The sequence below is a fragment of the Momordica charantia genome (assembly GCF_013281855.1).
Source record: "Momordica charantia cultivar OHB3-1 chromosome 8 unlocalized genomic scaffold, Mcharantia_2.0 BLBB01000008.1, whole genome shotgun sequence".
NCBI lineage: Eukaryota > Viridiplantae > Streptophyta > Magnoliopsida > Cucurbitales > Cucurbitaceae > Momordica > Momordica charantia.
In genome coordinates this window covers 8551672-8573651 of record NW_028275166.1, presented here as the reverse complement: position 1 = coordinate 8573651, position 21980 = coordinate 8551672, and the positions used below count along the sequence as shown (strand labels likewise).

Genomic DNA, 21980 nt, shown 5'->3' with positions numbered 1-21980 from the left:
ACTGCCCCATACCGTCTCCAGCAAAACACTCAAGATTTCGCCTTCTCCTACCCTACAGGCTTCGTGTAATGGAGTCTCCTCCTTCAGATTCTCCACCGCCGCAGATTCCGGCCACATCCTCAGGATCTCCTTCACAAACTCCACGCCGCCGTGCCTCACCGCCAAGTGCTGCGCCGTGTCGCCCGTCTCTTCTGACCTCTGCTTCAGAATTTCAGCATTCTCGCCCACCAACTTCTTGAAACAGTACCTTTCCTGGTTCCATGTCACCATCTGCAAAACCCTTGGATCCATTTTTTCCGATTCCGGCGAATTCTAATTCACAGCTTTGAAATTAATTAAACAAATTTATACTTATGACTGGGGGAGTGGGAGTGGGCTTTTATTGTTATTTTCCATCACTCATTATAAGCGTCGTCAAACCACCAGGGCTGAATGCATAACCAATAATGGTGGTGCTGGTTCATGTTTTCCAATTTTCTATTTCTATTTCATATTCCAATCTTTCTTGGTGTCTCTCACGGTCAACAACCCACGCGTTCCTTTATCATGAAATGTTTGGGTTCTTTTAAGTAGATTACTCGTCGGGCCGTCGGAGCGGGACTTGGGAAATTTATGTCGCAATAGATCTTCGAGTTTTGCTTCGCATCAAACAACTGGTATTATGCATTCATCTTCCAAGCGTCATTCTCAATGGTTTTTTTACATTTACACTGGGCTACCCATCATATGACGACTGAGTGAAGGTTGGGAGTGGGCTACTCTACCTATTATCTAGATATACTCGAGGTCTCTCCAGCGGAGCTGGGCGTCGGGGTGGTTTGCCCTCGGTGGCTCAATTTTCTCTAAATAGGTGGGATCTATCGAATGGGGATACGACATTAGGCAACTTTCAAAATCAAGCTGTCAGAAGGAAGCTCCTAAGAACCCCAACGAGAAAATGAGAGTTTTTAAGAGCTTGCTCCCTAGTCACGCTCTGGTCTCCTCTCGATCTTATTCGTAGCTAGGAAGGGGGAAGGAGTCTAAATCGATGGACATTAATGAATCATCATTGATGGACGTTGCACATGACACACGATCAATTCGACTCAACGAGGACTCATTGCGGGCCTCGAGAAAATCAGAGAGGGAGTGAGACAAATAACGAACCAACTATTATGTATGTCTTCCTCTCATCTTCCTTATGGTGTTGAGATTTTACCTCATCTTAAGCCTCTTGCTTCTCTTTAGTGCACGCTGGAACAAAATGGGATCAGAGAAACCATTTCTGGCGATGCTCTCAGAGAAGACGAAAATGATAGATGAAGACAGGAGAGAAGATGAAGGGGAAGGATAAGAAGAACACCAATTTTTTAAGTGGTTCCGCACACGGCCTACATCCATTGCAGGGAGAAGATATTTACTAATTTTTCACCGTACAAATTTTACAAAGGTGAATTTCTCAACTACTCTCACATACAAAATTAGTTGGCTTTTTATACACGAGTTTCTAACCTTTAACTCTTGGGTAATTTGTAGAATTACTGAGACTTGAGTTTATTTCAACTTAGCCAATGCTACATATGGGTTGAGAAACTACACGTTTCTCTGGATTATCATAGCGTACTTCAACATATCCACTCAGAGGAAGGTCTTTTCGTAATGGATGGCCTTTGTCAAAGACTTGCCTTTTTCAGTTGATGAAATAGAGGTTCACGGGGACGAAGGTTAGAAATCATCAATTGAGTTCCATGCAGCTACAGATAGCTACAGATGCTTTTCCCAAACAAAGTGATCCGCTTGAATAACTACTAAGGCGTAAAAGAAAGGAGTCTTGGTATTCATTCTGACTTCCGCTCGCAAAGGAACAAGATCCAGATTTTACTAGGGCGCTGCTTCCTGGTTAGTAAACTAAGACAAATACAACATTAACATTGTATCTCACCGTCTCTCATTTCGCCTACGACGTAACTCAGCGCGGTAAGCTCCATTTTCCCGCCTCCAAAACCTAAGCTTCTAGGCTATGACCCCAACAAATATCGAACTGCAGGGAACCGTAGCATAGGGGGACGTCTAATCCTTTTGTCTCCGCAAGGCTGGCTAATCGTACACAGCAAGCTCGAAGACCCCTGGTTCTGGAAGGCACGTGAATCCGATTAGGCACTCGCCATCTATTTTCATTGTTCAAATCTTTGACAACATGAAAAAACCAAAAAAAACTATGCCAGGAAAAGAGGTTCGAATTGGGGTAATAGAGTTTGAAGCAAACGGAGGCCCCCGTTCAAGACACTAACCATGTAAAAAAATGATGGGTGGAATGGTGTGGCGCTCTAGGAACCGGTCGGAATTTGGTAACCACAAGATGATCCACAAGAAAGGTGGCAGGATTTGAACCTATGGTCGGGCCCCCCATATAGCTTAGAATTTCCGAGCAATTGGAAGCCGCTTTCGATGACGAGGCCGCCAACCTCCCGATTATGAAGACTCTATTCATCCAAACTATTTGTGTAAGCTTTCAAAGGCTCTCTATGGACTCAACTCAAAGAGGCTTTACCGGACCGGAGGCAGCCGAGAATGTTATGTCAAAAGGACCACTAGAGGGTTCTCCCTAGGGATTCCGTACAGCTAAACAACCACGGTTCATCGCTCGGAGAGAAAGAATAGAAGCAAGCCCCCAAGAGCTCACATCGACGAGAAGGTTTGGCACCTCGATGTCCTTGAGATGAGAGGGAAGGTCGATTTGACTCGAATCATCTGGGATCCCTGGGGAAGAGGATCAAGTTCGCCCTATAGATGCCCGATTCGTTTTCGATATGTGCTTCCCTTCCATCCGACTACACTGAACTCCTCCTAAAAAAGCGCGTAAGGGGAACTGCTCATAAATGTCTTAGTTGGTTGAGGGGTGACCGATAGGTGAATGCTTTACCAAACTCGTGTACATCTTTCTCTGTCTTGGTAGACCTTGAAAAAGGTATAAAGAAAGAAAAATGGAAGTCATTGACTCAAACCTATTGTCGAACCTCACTCAGCGTAATATGGAGGTACTTATGGCGGAACGGGCCGATCTGGTCTTTCACAATAAAGTGATAGATGGAATTGTCATTCCGGTAAGAAGGCCGGGGGAGCGAACCGAAAAGCTCAGCTTTGCAGAACGGACCAATCTTCCATACCGCCCCCTTACTCTCTCTCTATAAGAAAAGCTTGTGGGAAGCGCGAAGAGTTAAGTCACTAATGTCATGGCAAAGGTTATACCTCAAAAGTCAGCGAAGCTAAGGTTTCGTATGTGTTTGTTATATCCTTTCGATCGAGCGACAACTTCTAAGGAAGGCCTGCATTCCCCATTGAAAGAAGTAAAAAAAAAATAGCAATAGGGAAAATGGGGAGAGAGAAGGTTGCATAAGTGCTTCTAGATCTCATGGAATAAGGCAGAATTTGGAACTAAACTTTCTTGCTTTCATAGAAAAAAAGAATTGTGGAGATGAAATCCTGATTACATTACCGCAGGCCAAAAGATGAATAGATAGGGTGGGGGCAACTAAAGGAAGGGCGCTAACGCGCCCTCTTTTTGTCATCCCTGCAGCTTTCCAGATTTTGTATTGAACACATGGCATAGCTAGGACCTTCTGGAGCTAAGACCCTTCCAATGCTCCTTTTCGCTATGCATAAACGGCATCTGATATGAAATGTCAAAGTTGTTGCGAACCCCCAATTCCGCAGTGGCATTTCAAAAGCTTCTGTTAGAAGCTTTCCTACGGTACTTTATTTAGGATGTGCACTCACGGCTCGGTTGGCCTGCCAGCAGTAGTGGGAATTCTCCCGTTCCCTGGCCAAAGACTTGGTTGGTTCAGGAATTCGTGGTTGGCTGACTTTTGTTTGTTTGGTTACAGTTCATGCCCGCCCACTCGTCATGAACCCCTACCCGCTATCTAATGGGAGTCGTTTCGGTTGTATGCCACGAGGTCCCTATGGACAAGGGGACAAGTGAATCCTCCCACAGGTCAGGTCGGGGCTCTGCACTCTTTCTTTCTATGTGGGACGATGCTGGGGAGAGAAGTTTCTCGCCCTATTAATAACTTTGTGTCCTATCGAGTTTCCTGACTTTCAAGCTTTTGTTTCAGACTGGGGATCAGTTTACTGCTTTAGGGAGAGATCCTTTGAGTAGGGCATCTAACTCTAAAACCAAGAATAAAAAAGAGAATCGAATCTAGTTACAGTCCATCTATTACTTCAGGAAATAATATATTTATCAAAATTTTTATCATTTTTAATTTAATTTTGTATCTTAAAATTTTCAAATACTGAAAACATAAAAAGGTTGTTTTCAAAATTTTCTACTATTTGGATCACAATATCTGAAAACAGTTTTCAAAAACAAATCTCTCAAATCCTAGCTACTAAACACATATTGATCAGAAAACAAAAAAAACAAAATTTGAGTTTCCAACCAAACAGACCCTTAGTTATGAGGATGATCTATATCTGTTCATCACATTTAATTATCGATAATTATGAAAAATAAATATAAAAGTAATTAGAAAAAATGAGCTGCCAAATTTTCAACGAGGATAGATATATTCTCACAGGAAAAGGCATAAATTAGTTTTTTTGGTTTCTTTTATTATATTTCTTTATTACATTTCTCATCTTTCTTTCTAACACATTTGAAATCTTTGTCAAATCTTTTTTCTTTTTATATCTGTGATGTCCGGACCAGCTTGTGCCCACCTCGACTAATCTCACTAGATCACAAAATTGAATGGGTTGGTGAATGAAGGTCAAGCCACCCAACGAACATGACACATTTGGTAACTATTTAATAGACTTGATTAACTGTAGTTAGTTAAAAAAAGTTTTTGTCAAAAAAAAAAAAGATAGTTAAAATAGAAAATTATTATTTACATATAACTACAGCATTTTTATTAACATGAAAGTTCTTAGAATGTATAAATATCGTGAATTTTATTATTAAGGGGTGATACATATCAAGGTTACGTTGAATTAAACTTAAAGGCAAAAAAATAAAAATAAAAAGAGAGAGAGAGAGAGAGATATTCATACAGAATTTATTTATGATATATAGTATGAGAAATTAGAAATTTGGAAAAGAGAGTTGAGAAGATATTGAAAAAACAATGACCAATTACATTATTGTACTACTTCCCATTCTTTATTAGGTGGTCAAATAAAATTAAAAAAAAAATTGAAAATAAGAAATTGATATATTAAAATAGAATCATTATAAATAAAAATATGTTTTGACAAAGTTATTAACAATGAAATTTAGGGGAAAACCCAGATCTTTTCACATTAGTCTTTTTTTTTTTTTCCTAAATAACCCAAAGCCAAGTCCAAGATATTATATTCCTATTAATAAAAAAAAGTCTAAGATGTACATGAGACAGTATTTTAAATATTCGATTTGGTATAATTTTGAATCAACTTTTACGTTTTCTATTTTCTATATTTCGTAGGTACGTATTAAATTAATGAAATAAAAATTGACTTGATTATGTTCACATTGTTATTATGCTAATTTTTGCACAAACAAGAATTACCAATGAAATGGTGGACTTTTTTCTTGGGAGTAGTTGGAAAACATATTCGTACCTAAGCCTTACACTTTTTCCTTTTTTTTTTTCCTTCCTACGGTAAAAAAAAAATTTAAAAATAAATGAAAAAACTCCCCTCTATACTATATTTTAGCCTATAAAGTATATAATGATTATATTTCTCTACAATTAACAAACAAAGCAAATAAACTACCTAATCAAATAACACACTAGCATATACTAAAAAAATCCATAGACTAGGATAATTCCCCGTATTGAACAACTATTCTTAAAAATACCTCAAACTCGAACACCCAAAATCATAAATCATAAACAAATCTAGAAGTTTTAAAATGTAAATGGTAGAAAATGGGCTATCAAACAATGGTGAAAAGCAAGCGAATCGAAAACGGGCTGCTGGCGATGGTAACGACAGAAAACGAAGAAGGCTAGGATGCCTATCGAAAGCAATGGTGAAAAGCAAGACAAGCTGCTGTCGGCGAGGAAACTGAGAAAAATGAGAAGACTATTGAAAAAAAATGATACTTTTTATGAAGAAGACAAAGAAACCGACAACGGGTAGTTCTTTTCGAAGAATACAAAGAAATTTAGGTATTTGAGTATTTTTTATTTTAGAAAATTTTTCATAAAATTAGGGATTTAAAATTTAACTTCAAAAATGAATTTCCATAATTTAATAATATTTAAATATATATAAAAAAAGATATAGGGGTAAATTGTTGGATTCCATCCTGGAATTTATTTTTAAAAACAAGAAAGAATCATTTTATAAAATTATAATCTATAAAATAAAGGTCTATCCTTTCCTTTTTCCTTTTTCCTTTTCGAAAATAATATTCTTGGGCTCATGTCCATTTTGAGATAAGGGCCCAATTGGCCCAATACATTTTATTTTGAGTTGACTATCAAATCATTCGCATTTCACAACTAATTTTTCACAAATGTCTGAAAATTTTCACTTTTAGACGTTCAACATTTTTTGGTAACCATTTACCTTTTTTTTTTTTATTTTAATTTCACTTTTATTTCATATTTGAATCATGTTTTTTTGTTTTTTTTTATTTTAATTTAAAAAATGAATAGTACTTCAAAATCTATTTTTATAAGTAAAGAAATATATATTTTTGGAAGTTAATGGAAAATTATAAACTAAATGATGACGTTTTTTCTTTTAGTATTCTTACAAATTGAAAGAAATTGCTTTTATCAACTTTAACACCCTTTTGAGACTTTATTCCTCTAGTCCAAGTTTCAGCTTTCAATTTGCAGCTTTATTGTTATTATAAATAATTATTTTTTGTATCAATTTCTTTTGTTCTCTTTATTATCATTAGATCAACTAATTCTCATTAAAGAAATTAAAGGTTAAAGCTACTAATAATTAATTTACTGGTTTCTCTTAAATTTAATTGATGGATTAAACATTATTTATTTTCGGAAGAAGTAAAGTTATTATGAGTTTGTTGATAAAGTGTATTCTTAAAAAAATAATAATAATAAAAAGTTTGAATCACTGCTCTTGCACTTTCATTTGAACTAAAAAAAGTGTCAGAAATTAACCTGAGACTCAAGTTACTATCAAATATTAATTAGAGAAAAAAGGAAATTATGTAGATTTATTTACAAAACTTTCCGTTATAAAATCACTATTAAATATAAAATATAAAATTGATAGATTAAAGTAGATTTCATAAATGTATAAGCTTACTCAAAAGTCAAAACTATAAAATCTACGTTTCAAATTATACATTCTATAAATTGATTTAAAATTAAAATTTAGGATACATAAATCCTGCATTATTTTACACCATCCACAAATTCACCGTATAGTTACAAAGACACCAAACCAAACTTCTTCACAAATCTTTTTGGTAATTAATATTTGTTAATAAATCTTTTTGGTAATTAAGTTTTACAAATCACACAAAAAAGGAAAAAGAAAAAAAGAAAAAACCATCATTGAAAGGAAGAAGATAGATAAAAAGATGGCATAGAATTATTAGAAAAAGTGGCAGTAGCCAGTAGTAGCTCTTACCTGCCCCCACCAAACCCCAACCTTTGAAACCAAAAGAGCTGTGCTTTCCAAATTCCATGGCCACACTATAGTGTATAATCATATCACAACCTCACCTGTGATCCACATTAACAATAATACATTTCAAAATTTTACCCTTACATCACAAATTTAATCTCTAAACTTTTAAATTGGTGCCTAATAAATCTTTTTAACTTTAGAAGTGTACTGTATTCTAGATCCTTAACTCTCAAATTCCGTGTCTAATAAATCTTCAATCTAATCAATATTTTTCAATATTCACTGTTGTCAAAGATAGATACTTTAATCCATTGAGATTCAGATTCAGATTGACAATTCATCATAGATTTTTTAGACATAAAATTGAAAGTTCCAAAATCTATGGATGCTTTTTAACAAATCTAATCTAAATTTTAGGGAACAAACTTGTAATTTAATCAAAATTCAAAAGAAAAAAAGGAGAGGGAAAAGAAGACGACGAGGATGAATCAGAGCAAGAGATAAAGAAAGAAAAGAAAAGAAAAAAAGAGAAACAGAGGAGAGGCAGAGAAAAAGGCGTCCAAATTCCAATCCAGAGATGATTCGGGCCATGTCCCTCAATTTCTGGACATGCCATCATTTTTGCCTCTTCCTTTTAATTTCTTTTCCTCTCCAAAATCCAATCTCGTCGCAAAATTCCTCCTCTGCCCACCGCTCCCCTGTTTCCTCTGTTTTCCAACCATGGTGATGATGTCGCCTGAACCCACGCCGGCGAAGCCCTTCGACTTCAGGGCGCCGCCGCCCTCCCCCATCGGCACCGGCCGCCGGTCATGCTTCACCAACGACGACGTTCTCACCGAGTTCCTCGAGCACTCTCTCCGGGTCCCGGATCTCGTCTTGCCGGACAATATTTTCCCGCGGCAGAGGTTTATTGAGAGCCCACCGAGAATTGATTTCCGCTCGATTCAATCTTCTGGCAATGATTCTGTTTTGACGATTTTGGATTCGATGAGCAGCATTGGGTGTTTTCAATTGGTGAACCATGGAATCCCGGTGGAGCTAATTGGGTCGGTTTCGGCGGCGGCGGCCACCGGAGTTTTCGGTGTCTCGCCGGAGAATAAGGCGGCGGTGGCGAGATCGCCGGAGAAGGCGTATGGGTTTGAGGAGTGTTGGCATGGAGAGGATGAGAGTGAACTGAGTGAAGAGTTTGTTTGGAGCAGAGATGAACGTTTGAAGATGGAAATGGAAGCGATTTCGCCGTTTGGATATTCAAATTTCAGGTAATTTTGTCAATTCCTTCGGCTTTTCTTTATTACTCAAATATTTCCCATCAATTTAATATCCATACTAATCTCATTAGAAATTTGATCATTTTTGTCCTTTCCTCACTAAATTTTCAGTTTGTCTTTCAAAATTATGCAATTTTTATCCTTGAATTTTTATGAAGGGGCCGTTTGAATAGTCTAGTCACTAAATAGATTTGTTAAGCAGAGAGAGTTGAGTTGATGTGAAAAATTTGAGTTGTAAGATTGTGGTTTTATCGTCATCGCATAATGTGATTGGATGGATAAACATCGTGATCTTAAGACAAAATCTCAATATTCTTTCCTTTGATTGCATTATACCAAAGCTTACAATAACACCAAGATAGATTTTAAGATTGTGTATTTATCTTCTTACATGATGAACATTACATTTTGAACATTGCGATGATATTTATTTCGAGTATAACCACGCTAAAGTCTAGGCATCACAATGTTTATCTTCATATCACATTACATGATTAATATGATCATGATATGAAACCCTATCGTAATGGCTGCCAAATAACTCCATCAATTTAGTACACACACTAAATTAAGTTATTTTCAATTTTTGTTCCCAACCATTTATGCTACACTATGTCAAAAATATTTTCTTTTAGACGTAAACGTAAACGGTTAAAAACTGGAAAACAAATAAAAGAAATATAAAAAGAAGAACAGTTTCAACCTAAAAAAACGAGAGTTTATGTTGGGATCATTTAAACTTATTTTTGAAAATTCAAAGACAAAAATGCATCATTTTAAAACGCTGGGAATCAAACAAGTCTGTAGCTGAAAATTCATTGACCAAAATATATTCTTTTCGATTATTTTTCAATTTTGTCTTTCAAAATTTAAAAAATTCAATTAAATAATCCAACTCTACATGGCCATTGAAATAGAGCAATAGAAGGGTGATGTGATGTGATATTTTAAGATATTAATTACCACGTACATCTTATCCAACTAAAAAATTATCACCCAATAGATACTGTCTCAAAACATTTTAAATGTCACATCAAACCTCAATAATGTCAATGAAAAGGAATTTGATTGAAATATTTCCAAACGTTGAGAATGAAATTGAAAATTGAGGATACATTTAACATTATTCTTTTAAAAATTTGTTGCTCAAGTACTTTCAAACGAATCCACAATTCAAAGTAGAATTTAAATCTCAAACCCAAATCTAAAATTTTATCCCAACATTATCAATTTATCATCCACTCTCGCTCATCTTACATTTTGGGTATGCAGCAAGAAAATGGAAGCCCTCACAGAAGTAACAGAGAAAGTGGGCGAGAAAATGCTGGAAATTTTCCGGGAAAGTTGTGGGAAATTAGAATTTGCAGAGAAGGAAGGGCATGGATCAGTGTGGTGTGTGTACAAGCAGAAGGAGAGAGTGGATTGGGATAATGAAGAGTGGGAAAACTGTTTGAAACATGATGTGATCAGAATGCTTATAAGGGGAAATGATTTCTCCCATGCTTTTTCCTTCCACTTCTGCCATGGATCTTCTTCTCTCTTCCATGTTTACTCCAAGAGAGGCTGGGTTTCTTTTGTTCCCGATCAGTCCGCCATCGTTGTCACCGTCGGAGATCTTATTCAGGTAAATTAACCTACCTCGTTTCATGTCCGATAACAATTTTGTTTTAGACGTGGGTTTCATTTGAAAATACTTTTAGAGCATTTGCAATGAAAAAAAAGTAGAGAGTTTTAAATTGGAAAATTACAGTGATAGCAAAAATCTAAAATTTTTAAATATAACAAAAATTTCACCTATATAAGTATCTAATTGTATATCAAACAGTCATATTAGTAGTATATTAAATGTATATCACATGAACATTGCACAGACATTCATATGAGTAGAATATCATATGTATATCACATACATATATTAGTAGTTAGATACATTACATATAAATTACAGATATATATCATTCAGGTAAAGTGTTTATCTTAAAAGAACCTTCATTTTTTTTTCTTTTTAAAGTACTATATTTGAAAAAACTAAATATAGCGGTTTATTTTACTAATTTTACTAAAAAAAATTTCCATTTGCAACTGCCGCTTTTAAATTTAATATGAAAAAAGGTCACTTTTATTGTAGGGAAAAAAGTTGGTGGAATCATATTAATTAAAGTGAAGATGGGACTTTTAATTAAATTAATGAGACAAAATTAAGTTAATTTGCACTAATTAATCTCTCTTTTTCAGGCATGGAGTGGTGGGCAGCACAAGCATGTGATTGGTAGGCCAATTTACAGAGATCATAAGAAAGAGGAAAATAATGGAAATAGTAATAATATTAATAATGGCATCTCATTGGCTTTTTTCTTTTCTCCAAACTCTACCTTTTCTTCTTCTTCTTCAATTGCCCCTCAACCTCCCATTGAAATCAAGACTCTTTCATTAGCCCATCAGGCTCTATTTGCTCTCTTTTTCACTCTTCTTTACAAGTTTTTGTTCTACATTCTCAAATAAATCTTAGCTTTCACAACATTTTTTATTCATTCCCCCACACACAGTTTGCTCAATATGCTTCCATTTATTTCTTTCATTTTATATGTACTGATCTTGCACTATATGTATAGTACAAACTTTCTTCTTATAATATTTTTCTGGGTGATATAACTTTGTAAGTGATTGCAATTCCTATAGTTTTACAAATTTGAAGGTGTAATTGTAACAACGAACATATTATAGTATTGTAGTTTAGGTATGAGAATTTAAGCTGGGGGATTATTACAACTTTTTTCAAGTTGAAATTGAGGCAATTGAAAATTGAATACCAATTTTGATTTTGGTTTTTTAGTTGATTTTGAAAGTTAAGTGTTTCTTAATTTTGTTATCTACTTCTTTACATAAGCAAGGGGTCATTGCTTGGTGTAGTTGCGTTTCATGTGACTTGAATCCAATACCTCAAGAATATTCCGAATTTGTTGTACTGCCCCAAGCCACTACCCAAACTATCCCCAGAGACAATTTTGTTATCTACTCTTGAAAACACTTTAAATTTGAAGTCAAATTTTGAAAACTTAAAAAAATTTATATATGTTTTAAAATTTTATTTTTGTTTCTAAAAATTGGCTAAGAATTTGAATGTGTTTTTAGAAAAGATGAGAATCATACCTGAGAAAAAACCAACATAATTTTTAAAAACAAAAAAATAAAAATGAAATCGTTATTGAACCATGCCTAAAATGTGATATCGTAACACCAATACTATTAAGTTGGAAGTATTTTAATTTTAACCAGTATATTTCAATTTATCAAATATATTATTTGAGGTAGAAGTCTAAATTCTTCACCTCGGTACTAAAAAGAAAAAATTAGAAAGAAAGTGATTTTCCCTATTTTCCATTACTGCCATTCAATACACAACCATATCTTCAAACAACTCTTGTGTCCTTGGGTTATTGGTTCAACCATTTATCATTTTAACTAAATTCGAAGTTATTGTAATGAAAGGATTACCTCGGTTAATTAAATAGTATTACAGTAAAACCTAGAAGGTTAATAATGTCCTAACAGTTAACGAAACGATTTAGAAGGAATGAATTTAAATCCCATAATTGTCACCCACCTAAAAATTAATTCCTTCGAAAGAAAAAAGTATTTAAAAAGTGTGTTACAATTAAAATATTAAAAGTTGTTTGATAATTGTTCTAAAAAAATAGTTCTTAAATGTTTTTAAATAATTTATAATTTTTCGTAAATTTTAAAGGGTGAAAATTTCAATTATTTTTAAGAGAAAGGCCATTTGTAAGAATAAACTATGAAAAAGTTTAAAAATTAATTAACCAAACATTTTTCCATTCCATTTTCAAAAAACTTCTTTTCAGATCTATTTGATCCAATAGTCTCAAAGTCATCCCATTATTCTCTCGTTACTAAAACAATTTGGTGTTGATTGTAACATTTTAAAAATAAATAAATAAGAGTTAATTAAGAAATAGTATAAACTTGACTTGGATTGAATGAATAAAGAAAATCAATTCACATACATATATATATATGAATAATTAAGAAAAACAAATGCAGATTTTGAAACCACTTGTGTTCTCATATTGGGTTCTAAATTATACTTTATATTGTGTCACACTCATCCTAACAAAGTCAAATAATTATGTCAAATGTGCATATAATATGATTTTAATTGTCCCTTCTTAAGACATTTGTTTGGGCAAAAAATTACTATATACTTTTAAAAGGTTGGAGCCAGAGACCTCTCATTGATCTAACTAAAATTTTGCAACATTTTACTTTTTCACAAAGACTAAATCAAGTCAATATTTAATCAATAAACACTTGCCCACTCTTTCGATTAACTTCAAACTTGTACCTAAATAATTGAAACAATGCCCATGTGATTGGAAAAAAATAAGACATTTAATTGGTTAAGGAAAATCTGTAATTAGCTAGGCCATATGAGTTGGGCTGGCAGCAAGTAAAATACAATATGTTTAATTATCAATTTCATCCCTATAGTATAGATTTATCTTCCATCTGATCTATATTTATAACAAAACAGATATGAGTTTTTTAATAGGTTAAAAAGTATTTAAGGATGATTTTGTGATGTAATAAAACCCTAAGAAGTAAATTGAAATTTTTAAAACCACGATCCAAATTATAGAAATCAAAACTAAATTTTGTACTTAAAAAAATCAAAATAAACTCAGATGGTATTGACTAAATTAAAAATAAACTTAGTCCATGATAATTTAACTAATACAAATAAAAGTATAATGGCATATAAATAATAATAAAAACTATAAACATAAAAAAACTCCATCACACATGAATTCATAATTATTATGATTTTCTTTAATAACATTTAGATCAGAGTTTTAAAATTGGATGTCTCAATAAAAATGTCAATATCTCAATTTGGTGGGAGCGTTGCCAACGTGAACATAACTCAATTGATTAAAACTATAGAGACTAAATTGAAACTAAACCAAAATTATAAGAATCAAAACTAAATTTTGTACTAAAAAATCAAAATAAACCCAGATTGTAGAAATTAAACCTAATCCATTGTAATTTAACTAATACAAATAAAAGTATATAAATAATAATAAAAATTATAAATATAAAAAAACTCCCATCACATATGAATTCATAATTATTGTAATTTTCTTTAATAACATTTAGATTAGAGTTCTAAAATTCGATGTCTCAATAGAAATGTCAATATCTCAATTTGATAGAAGTTTTGCCAATATGAGTATACCTCAATTGGTTAAAATACTCATTTTTAATTAGAAGATCCTGAGTTTGAATCAGTACCCTCACATGTACTAAAAAAAGTTTTTTTTTTAATGGAAATGTTGATGTATTGGATATTTTTTGAAAAATTATTAAAATAAAAACCATAACAAATATTTAAATTAACCTGTTTTTTAAATAAGTTAAAAATTATTAATATTGTCAAAGTGAGAATAGCTCATTGATAATTGGCATATATCATCGTGAGTTCGATCCCCCACCCCCACATGTTGTACTAAATTTTTTTTATTAATATTAATATTATGTCCATATTTTTTTTATATTTTGTTGATATACTTTTTTATATCTTATCATTTTTTTTTTCTTTTTGCGATACTATGAAAATGTTGATTCACATCTTATGTCAATATCGAAATTGGAAACACTATTTGATTTAGATAATCATTAATTATATAACAAATACAAATTAATTTGTAACTACTTTATTTATGTCAAATAAGATAACCTAAATCAATTATTTATGGAATTGGTAAAAAGAAAAAAGTAATTAACATGTAGTTAATTATACTCTCTTTTTTTAGAAAAAGTTAATTATATTTGCTATTGATTTAATATCTTACGAATTTTTTGGGAACTAAATGGAACATGTCTAGATATAGTGAAATTAATTTAAATATGTTTTTTTAAAAGTGAAGCTAGCCAATCGAAATTTTCAAAATAAAAAAACAAAATGCAGCTGACTGCTGACTGCTGACCGCTGAGCCAACGGATCTAATTTAAATAAATGTTTTTTAATAATAAAAGGAATAAAGAAAATAAAAAAGAAAATTTGGAGGATAAAGAAAGAAAATCAATTGAACGTTTTTAGTGCAAAATAAATGCGCATTGACTTCATTCTTCATATATTATGTGGGCCCCAGTCTCTTCCCAGTTCACGCTTTTCAGTGACCTCATATATATATAATAGATTATTATTGTTATTGTACAAAATCGAATGTAAAATATCTAAAATATAATTTTTCTAATTTTTAAAATTTTACTTTTGAAGTGATGTAGTCAAACTTCAGCATTTCATTATTATCTTACTAGCCCAACCATTTTCAAAGTTTAAAAATGTCATTTTTATTTTTTCGCATTATCTAAAATATAATTATTATTATTTTTTAATCAAATGAGTCAATAGCATTAAGTTAAGTTAAATTTACTGATAATATCATTGAAGAAAAAATAAATTTAAAATAAATTAGGTTATCAATTATTATATCTAGTAAATTATTTCGAAATACTTTCTTAAATTATAATATTACAAACTTAAAGTGTTTTTAATTTTGAACTTATAAACGGGTAAAGTAATTCTTTAATTAAAATGTGATTTTTCAACTTCTAAAAAAAGATTTATTTTTTAAAATGTAATTTTGTAGGTTAAATTAAATATTGGTTATAGGACCAATATTTTTTTTAGTACAATACGTGGGAGGGGATTCGAACTCATTACTGTTGAGTTATGTTCGCTTTGACGGTTATATAACCAACATAAAACACAGTTGAACACATCTATCTTCGACCAAAAGGTCGTGAGTTTGAATCCAGATTTAAACAAATTTATATGTATTTTATTCATACATGTTATTTAAGTTTTTCTATTATTGATTTATTTATTTTTAAGACATGTTAATTTAGTATTTAATAATCTACCCAATTTTAGACAACAGGAACCTTTTCTTTTTGGAGTGTTTTTTTCGTGTAAATTTTTAAATGCTCATTTTATGGGCAACCAAATTTCTATGAGGTGTTAAATCTCTCGTCAGGGTATTCTATAACACTCATTCAATTACTTTTTTAAATTTTCATGATATTGATGTTATATTTTGACTTCTAATTACTAATAAGATAAAGGTTAAAAAAATAACATTGTCGTTTATCTATATACTTTCGATTTTGGTTCATTTTAATCGATATATTTTTGAAACATTTATTTTTGTCTCTGTACTTCTAAAAAGTAATTATTTTAGTATTTGTAGGCTAAATTTTGACACAAATTCTATACACAATGAAAATCCTTTAACACAAAATTATGACTACATCTCAATAAATATATTGAGTATATTGTCACATTGAAGTTGTGATGGGAAAAAAAGAAATAAAAATATATAGATAAACATAGAAACAGAAACAAGTAAATAGAAAAAATGAAATTGTGACGGGAGAAAATGAAATAAAAGTATATACATAAAAAATAAAAGTGAGCGTCGAAAGTATATAGTTGAAAGTATATTAACTAAAATAGATATTTTGGAGTATATTAACTATAACAATTTAAATAATAAATTTGATATCTACTTAATGGAAATAAATTTGATATATATATATTTTTTTAATAGTCACTGACAGACTTTCCCAAATCAGGAAAAAATAGAGGGATAAATGGTCCTCTGTAGAAGTTGTAGACGCGGATGATGTGACTTTTGGCTTCTCCATTAATCAGAATAGAGAACGAGTGAGTCGTGATTCATTACATAATTAACTCCACTTGTCTTGAATGAAAAAAGTTTTATCTTTTCTAACAAGATCATCAATTTCATTCTACCATATATCTTACTCCTATCCAATTTTAAAATCGTCAAATCAATGCAACTTATGCATTTCTTCTTCATGGCATGAGTACACTCATTTTTATTTATTGATTTATCAATTATTGGTTTTGCATTATATTAATTAATGTCAATTCGAGTATGATAAAACATCTATTACAACTTAAAAGTTCGACCTCCAATTCTATATTTGTTGAACTTAAGAAAAACACAAATATTATAAAACAATCTAAGCATAGTTCAATTAATCAAGATATCGTTTACCTAAGTACTTATTATCTTAAATAAAATAACTAATTAGTTTGTATATATATATATATATATATATATATATATAAAATCTTATGAAAAGGATAAATCAGTGAAAAATGACTATAAACACATGAAAAAATGCTTTTAGAAAAAAGATGGAATTGGGTTAGTAATAAACAAAAATATGCAAAATAGTGCTTTCCATGTGGTGATTTACATGGAAATAACAAGAATGATACAACTTTCTAATACTTTTACATTTTTATAAAAAAAATAAATTATTGGTGGTAGAAAATAATAGATGCACTAATATCTCAAATTTTTTTTTAAGGACTAATATCTCAATTATGTTGATGCAGTACAACTTCATCATCAAACAAAACCTAAAATAAAGTTGCTACATGTATCATTTCTTTAAGTTACCTGTCATGGATGAGAAAATCTCAATTTTCTACGATTCAAATTCCCTTTATTTAAGAATTCAAAAATGAAATATCTCTATGGAGAAGATATCTTGATTGCCTCGACATTCTCTCTAGATTCAGATAACCAGATTTCCTAGATGTATCAGGATTCGAATTCCATAATCGCTGGAGGGATCAGGATTCCATTCTTATAAATATGGAAGTAAGTCAAACCTAGGTATGCTCACAACACTCTATATTTTATACTCAACTACTCTGATTCTTACTTAAGCATCAAAGCCTGTGACCGATTCTAACTTAAGCATCGGAGCCTGTGTGGCAGCCACACAGGTCTTTAATGCTATTTTGTTTTGCAGGTCTCATCGATCCCTTTTATTTTTGAAGATTGGTGTGAATTTGACGGAATTCCAAGAGGCCAAATTTCTCAATCAACAGCTGGCGCCGTCTGTGGGAACGACTAAGATCTAAAAGTCAAGAAGATTGACAACGAATTGATCGAGAACTGCTCGGATCCGAAGAGAGATCTTGGGAGAAACAAATGGGCATGGATTCTGGAGGCTAAGCATAACGACGAATGCCATACGACTTAGGGACTACCCCTACCCGAGGTAGCCGATGGAATGAATGAATCAACAAATTTCAGCACAGAACCTGGGTAAGTTAATCAACAGCTGGTCAAACAACTCGAATTGGGACAAATCTAGAAGCAAGTCGATAAGTTAAAAGCCAGTTAGTGAAACTGGGGAAGAGAATCCCAATGTGCTGAAAAAGGCATGCATACAGGCCAAGGTTAAAACAAAAAGTAAGCAAGCCTAACTAATCATTGAAATCCAGTGGTAGAAAACCATTTGGTAAAAACCAAAATAAGTTAAAAACCCAGAGGTGTTGATTAACTTAGAGTAAAAAAACCGACAAAAGCCAAAACGTTAGAAACCCAAGGCCGACTAGACTCAGGTATAAAATCATTGGCAAAAGCCAAATAGGTTAGAAACCCAAGAGTGAATCCTGAGGTATAGAACCATGGGCAGAAGCCAAATAGGTTGATTAAATCAAGAGACTTGACTACAGCAACTACGACAAAAAGGTATAGGGGCTATGACAGGCTAGCTCATAAAAACAACAACCGATAACGACAAATACTCTCAACACTAAGGGACTAGATTGCAGCCAACTACAACAAAAGAAAATGGGGCTATGACAGTCAGCTCATAAAAAGTGACAACTAACAACGACAAGTACTCTCAATGCTAAGAGACTTGATGGTAGCCAACTATAACAAAAGAAGATGGGGACTAGGAAAGTTAGCATAATTTAGACGACAATCAATAGCGACTAAAATGAGGCTATTCACAAAAATAATCAACCCATGAATCACAAAATACTCTCAGAGAGGGTTGGGCTATTGTTTTGGATGAGAAAATCCCAATTTTCTACAATTCAAATTCCCTTTATTCAAGGAATTCAAAAGGGAAATATCTTGATGGCCTTATGATTTTGATATCCTCATAGATGTATTAGTATTCGAATTCGACAATCCCTAGAGGGATGAGGATTCAACTCCTATAAATAGAGAAGTAAATCAAACCCTAAATGTAACATTTTATACTCATTATTCTGTTTCGCAGGTCTCGTCGATCCCTTTTATTGTCGAAGATTGGTGTGAATTTAACGGAATTACAGGAGACCAAATTTCTACATCAACATTACCAAATCAACTTGATGAAATAATATTAATAACAAATTCGAGATGACTTTTGAATAAAATATTTTAAAATCAAATAATATTAATAATAAATTTGAGATGATTTTGAAATTATCTCTTTAGTGAGTCTAAAAATAGTTGACATGTTTTTTGTTTTTAATTTTTTTTAGTAAACATGTGGGGGCGGGGATCAAGCTACCTCTTGGTTAGAGATATATGTCATTTATCGTTATGCTTGCTTTAGCTTTAAAAAAATACTTGGCTTAAAGCTATTTATTTGTGGTCTAACTTTAGTTTGTAACAATTTAGTTCTTGTATTTTAAAATTCGTAACAATTTAACCATTAAACTTTCATATATAATAATTTCGTTTCTATAGTTTAAAAATGGTTACAATTTAATTTCTAATGTAAAAAATTTCATCAAAATTAAATACTATTTCTTATTATATAACAATATAATGTTTATAAATTATAAATACATTTAACCGCTCGTTAGTTTATTGTTATACACATATAAGAAACCTTATCAAATTTTAACAATATTTTTTATGATAGGAGTTCGATCGTTACAAATTTTAAATACAGGAACCAATTTGTTACCCATTTAAAACTATAAAAATTAAATCATAATAAACTAAAGTTCAAATATTAAATCGTTATCTTACTTTTTAACCGATCTATTTTCACCCGGCCATGAGCTTCTGTTCACTCCAAAAGAAAAGAAAAAAGGCAGATTTAATTATGTAAAAGAAAAAAGAGAAGTTCTAGAAAGTCAAGGAAATGACTCATCTTCTGGAACAATAGTAATAGGAGTGAGAAGAAAACTTAATATTCATTCACGCCAAAAATATATATTTGTTAAATTATTGGTAATCCTCTAAAGTCTTTTTTCTGTGATTTCTATTAGGAATTATTGTCAAATTATAGAAGCTTTGGTTGGTTATAAGTCGCTTTGTTAGGAGCGTATAAATTTGTATATATATCTCTCTGTTTCATACGAAACTCTCTCTCACATGTTACTCTTCCTCTGTTTCTTCTTCTTCTTCTTCTTCTCTCATAAGATTTTTCCATCTCTTTATGAACATCATCAATGGCGGAACCAAACACTTCAGAATCTGAAAGTACCAGCGGCGGAGCTCCCAAAACTTCGGAATTGAAAACGGGAAATCGGAGGGATCGAGAACAGGGGGAGAAGCACCCAATTTACAGAGGCGTGCGGAAAAGAAGTTGGGGGAAATGGGTGTCGGAGATCCGGCAGCCGCGGAAGAAGTCTCGGATTTGGCTCGGGACATTTTCGACGGCGGAGATGGCGGCGCGTGCCCACGACGTGGCGGCGCTCAGCATCAAAGGCGATTCGGCCAAGGCGATTCTCAATTTCCCCGAGCTCGCCGGGTTGCTGCCCCGCCCGGTGTCGCTAATGCCGCGGGACATTCAGGCCGCGGCGGCGAAGGCGGCGGCGATGGTCAATTTCGATGGTTCCACTACGGCGTCGTTTTCGTCGGCGGAGTCCGATGAATTGGGGGAGATTGTGGAGTTGCCCAACATTGAAGGGGAAATCAGGGATGAGTCGTGGAACGAGTTCGTGTTGGTTGACTCGGTTGACCGGTGGGGATATCCACCGTTTGCGGAGGAGGAAGCGGATTTGTTTGGGGGATTTTCCGATCAGAGTACGATTCCGATCAGCTTCGACGGCGGCGTTTGGGAGTGAAAGTAAAAAACCAGCTGTCGTGTTTGGCGTTTGTTTTTGGGTTGTCTATTATCCAGGTTAACACGATTAATGATAAAGAAAATTTAGTCTAAATCCACTTTATGTGAGATTGTGGCGATTTTGGAAAAATAAAAAGAAAATGAAAGTAAGAGTTTCAAAATTAATTTTAAACAATTGGGTAATTTTTGTCAGGAGGAAATTAAGAAAACTACTTCCCTCTCACCTATAAATATATTTTCACAAGGAAAAAAAAATCTCTTCCTCTTCCCCCATCATGCATTCCTCCCTATTGTTTTAACAATGGTCATGTTGTTCTAAAACTATTTTGAAGCAATTTGATTAATCGAAATGAAAATAAAGAATGTTTCAAATAATCAAATCGAAATCAGAATCGAATTTTTAGTATTGAGAAAGAATTTAAGTATTGACATGTTAAATTATGTAGGTAAAAACTATCCCAAATGGAAAATATTTTCTACAGTAGTATATATACTGAAAAATACTTTGTCAATCTACGAAAGAAAAAAAAAAGACTAATTAGCTTACGTCTAAAGTAATATTTCAAATTTCAGATTAAATGAACTTTGGAGTTGGAGCCTGTGAAGTCAATATCGATGAAGTTAAGTGATGGGTTTGAATTATTCGCATGATTTAACTTTGTATCTATTATCCAACACGTAATGCAATTTTAATTTAATTTAATTTCACGTCAAATAGTTTATAAACTTTGAAGTAATCATTAGTATTGAATGCCAAAACGCCTTTTTTTTTTCCCTTCTAATCCAGTTTAGCGATTTCAATTTTAGAAAATATTTAAGATAATAATTTTATGGTATTAAAAATGAGTAATGGTTAGGAACTCATCAAAAGTCAATTTGTCAAGGTGTATACTTTGACTAAAAAGTTGTGGATTTAAACTTCAGCTCCACTTATTGTTGTGTAAAAAAAAAGAAAAATATTAATTGTTAGTATTTTTTTTTGCTTAATTTAAGCAGTGTCTAATTGCTTTTTTAGATTCTTATTTATAAAAATTGAAGTTCTTTTTTTTAATGAGAATTTTAGTTCTGATGGTTTTCTTAAGCTTTCTAGTTAATAATTTATTCTTTTTTGGCCTACTTTTTAATACTTAAAAAAATATAAAACTTTAGATATATTTTTATGAAGAAAAAGGAAATCAATGAAATTATCAGTAAACAACT

General features: G+C 32.4%; 1 protein-coding gene and 1 pseudogene across 1 annotated transcript; both read left to right on the top strand.

Moving 5' to 3' along the window:
- Window positions 1-8018: 8018 nt before the first annotated feature.
- Window positions 8019-11509, top strand: DTA4 (downstream target of AGL15-4). Its single transcript, XM_022297893.2, has 3 exons — window positions 8019-8840; window positions 10122-10473; window positions 11085-11509. Exons 1-3 carry the CDS (start codon window positions 8191-8193, stop codon window positions 11349-11351), a joined length of 1269 nt encoding a protein of 422 aa, XP_022153585.2. The 5' UTR covers window positions 8019-8190; the 3' UTR covers window positions 11352-11509.
- Window positions 11510-19987: 8478 nt separating this feature from the next.
- LOC111021096 (dehydration-responsive element-binding protein 3 pseudogene) lies at window positions 19988-20874 on the top strand (annotated as a pseudogene).
- The last annotated feature ends 1106 nt before the right edge of the window (window positions 20875-21980 follow it).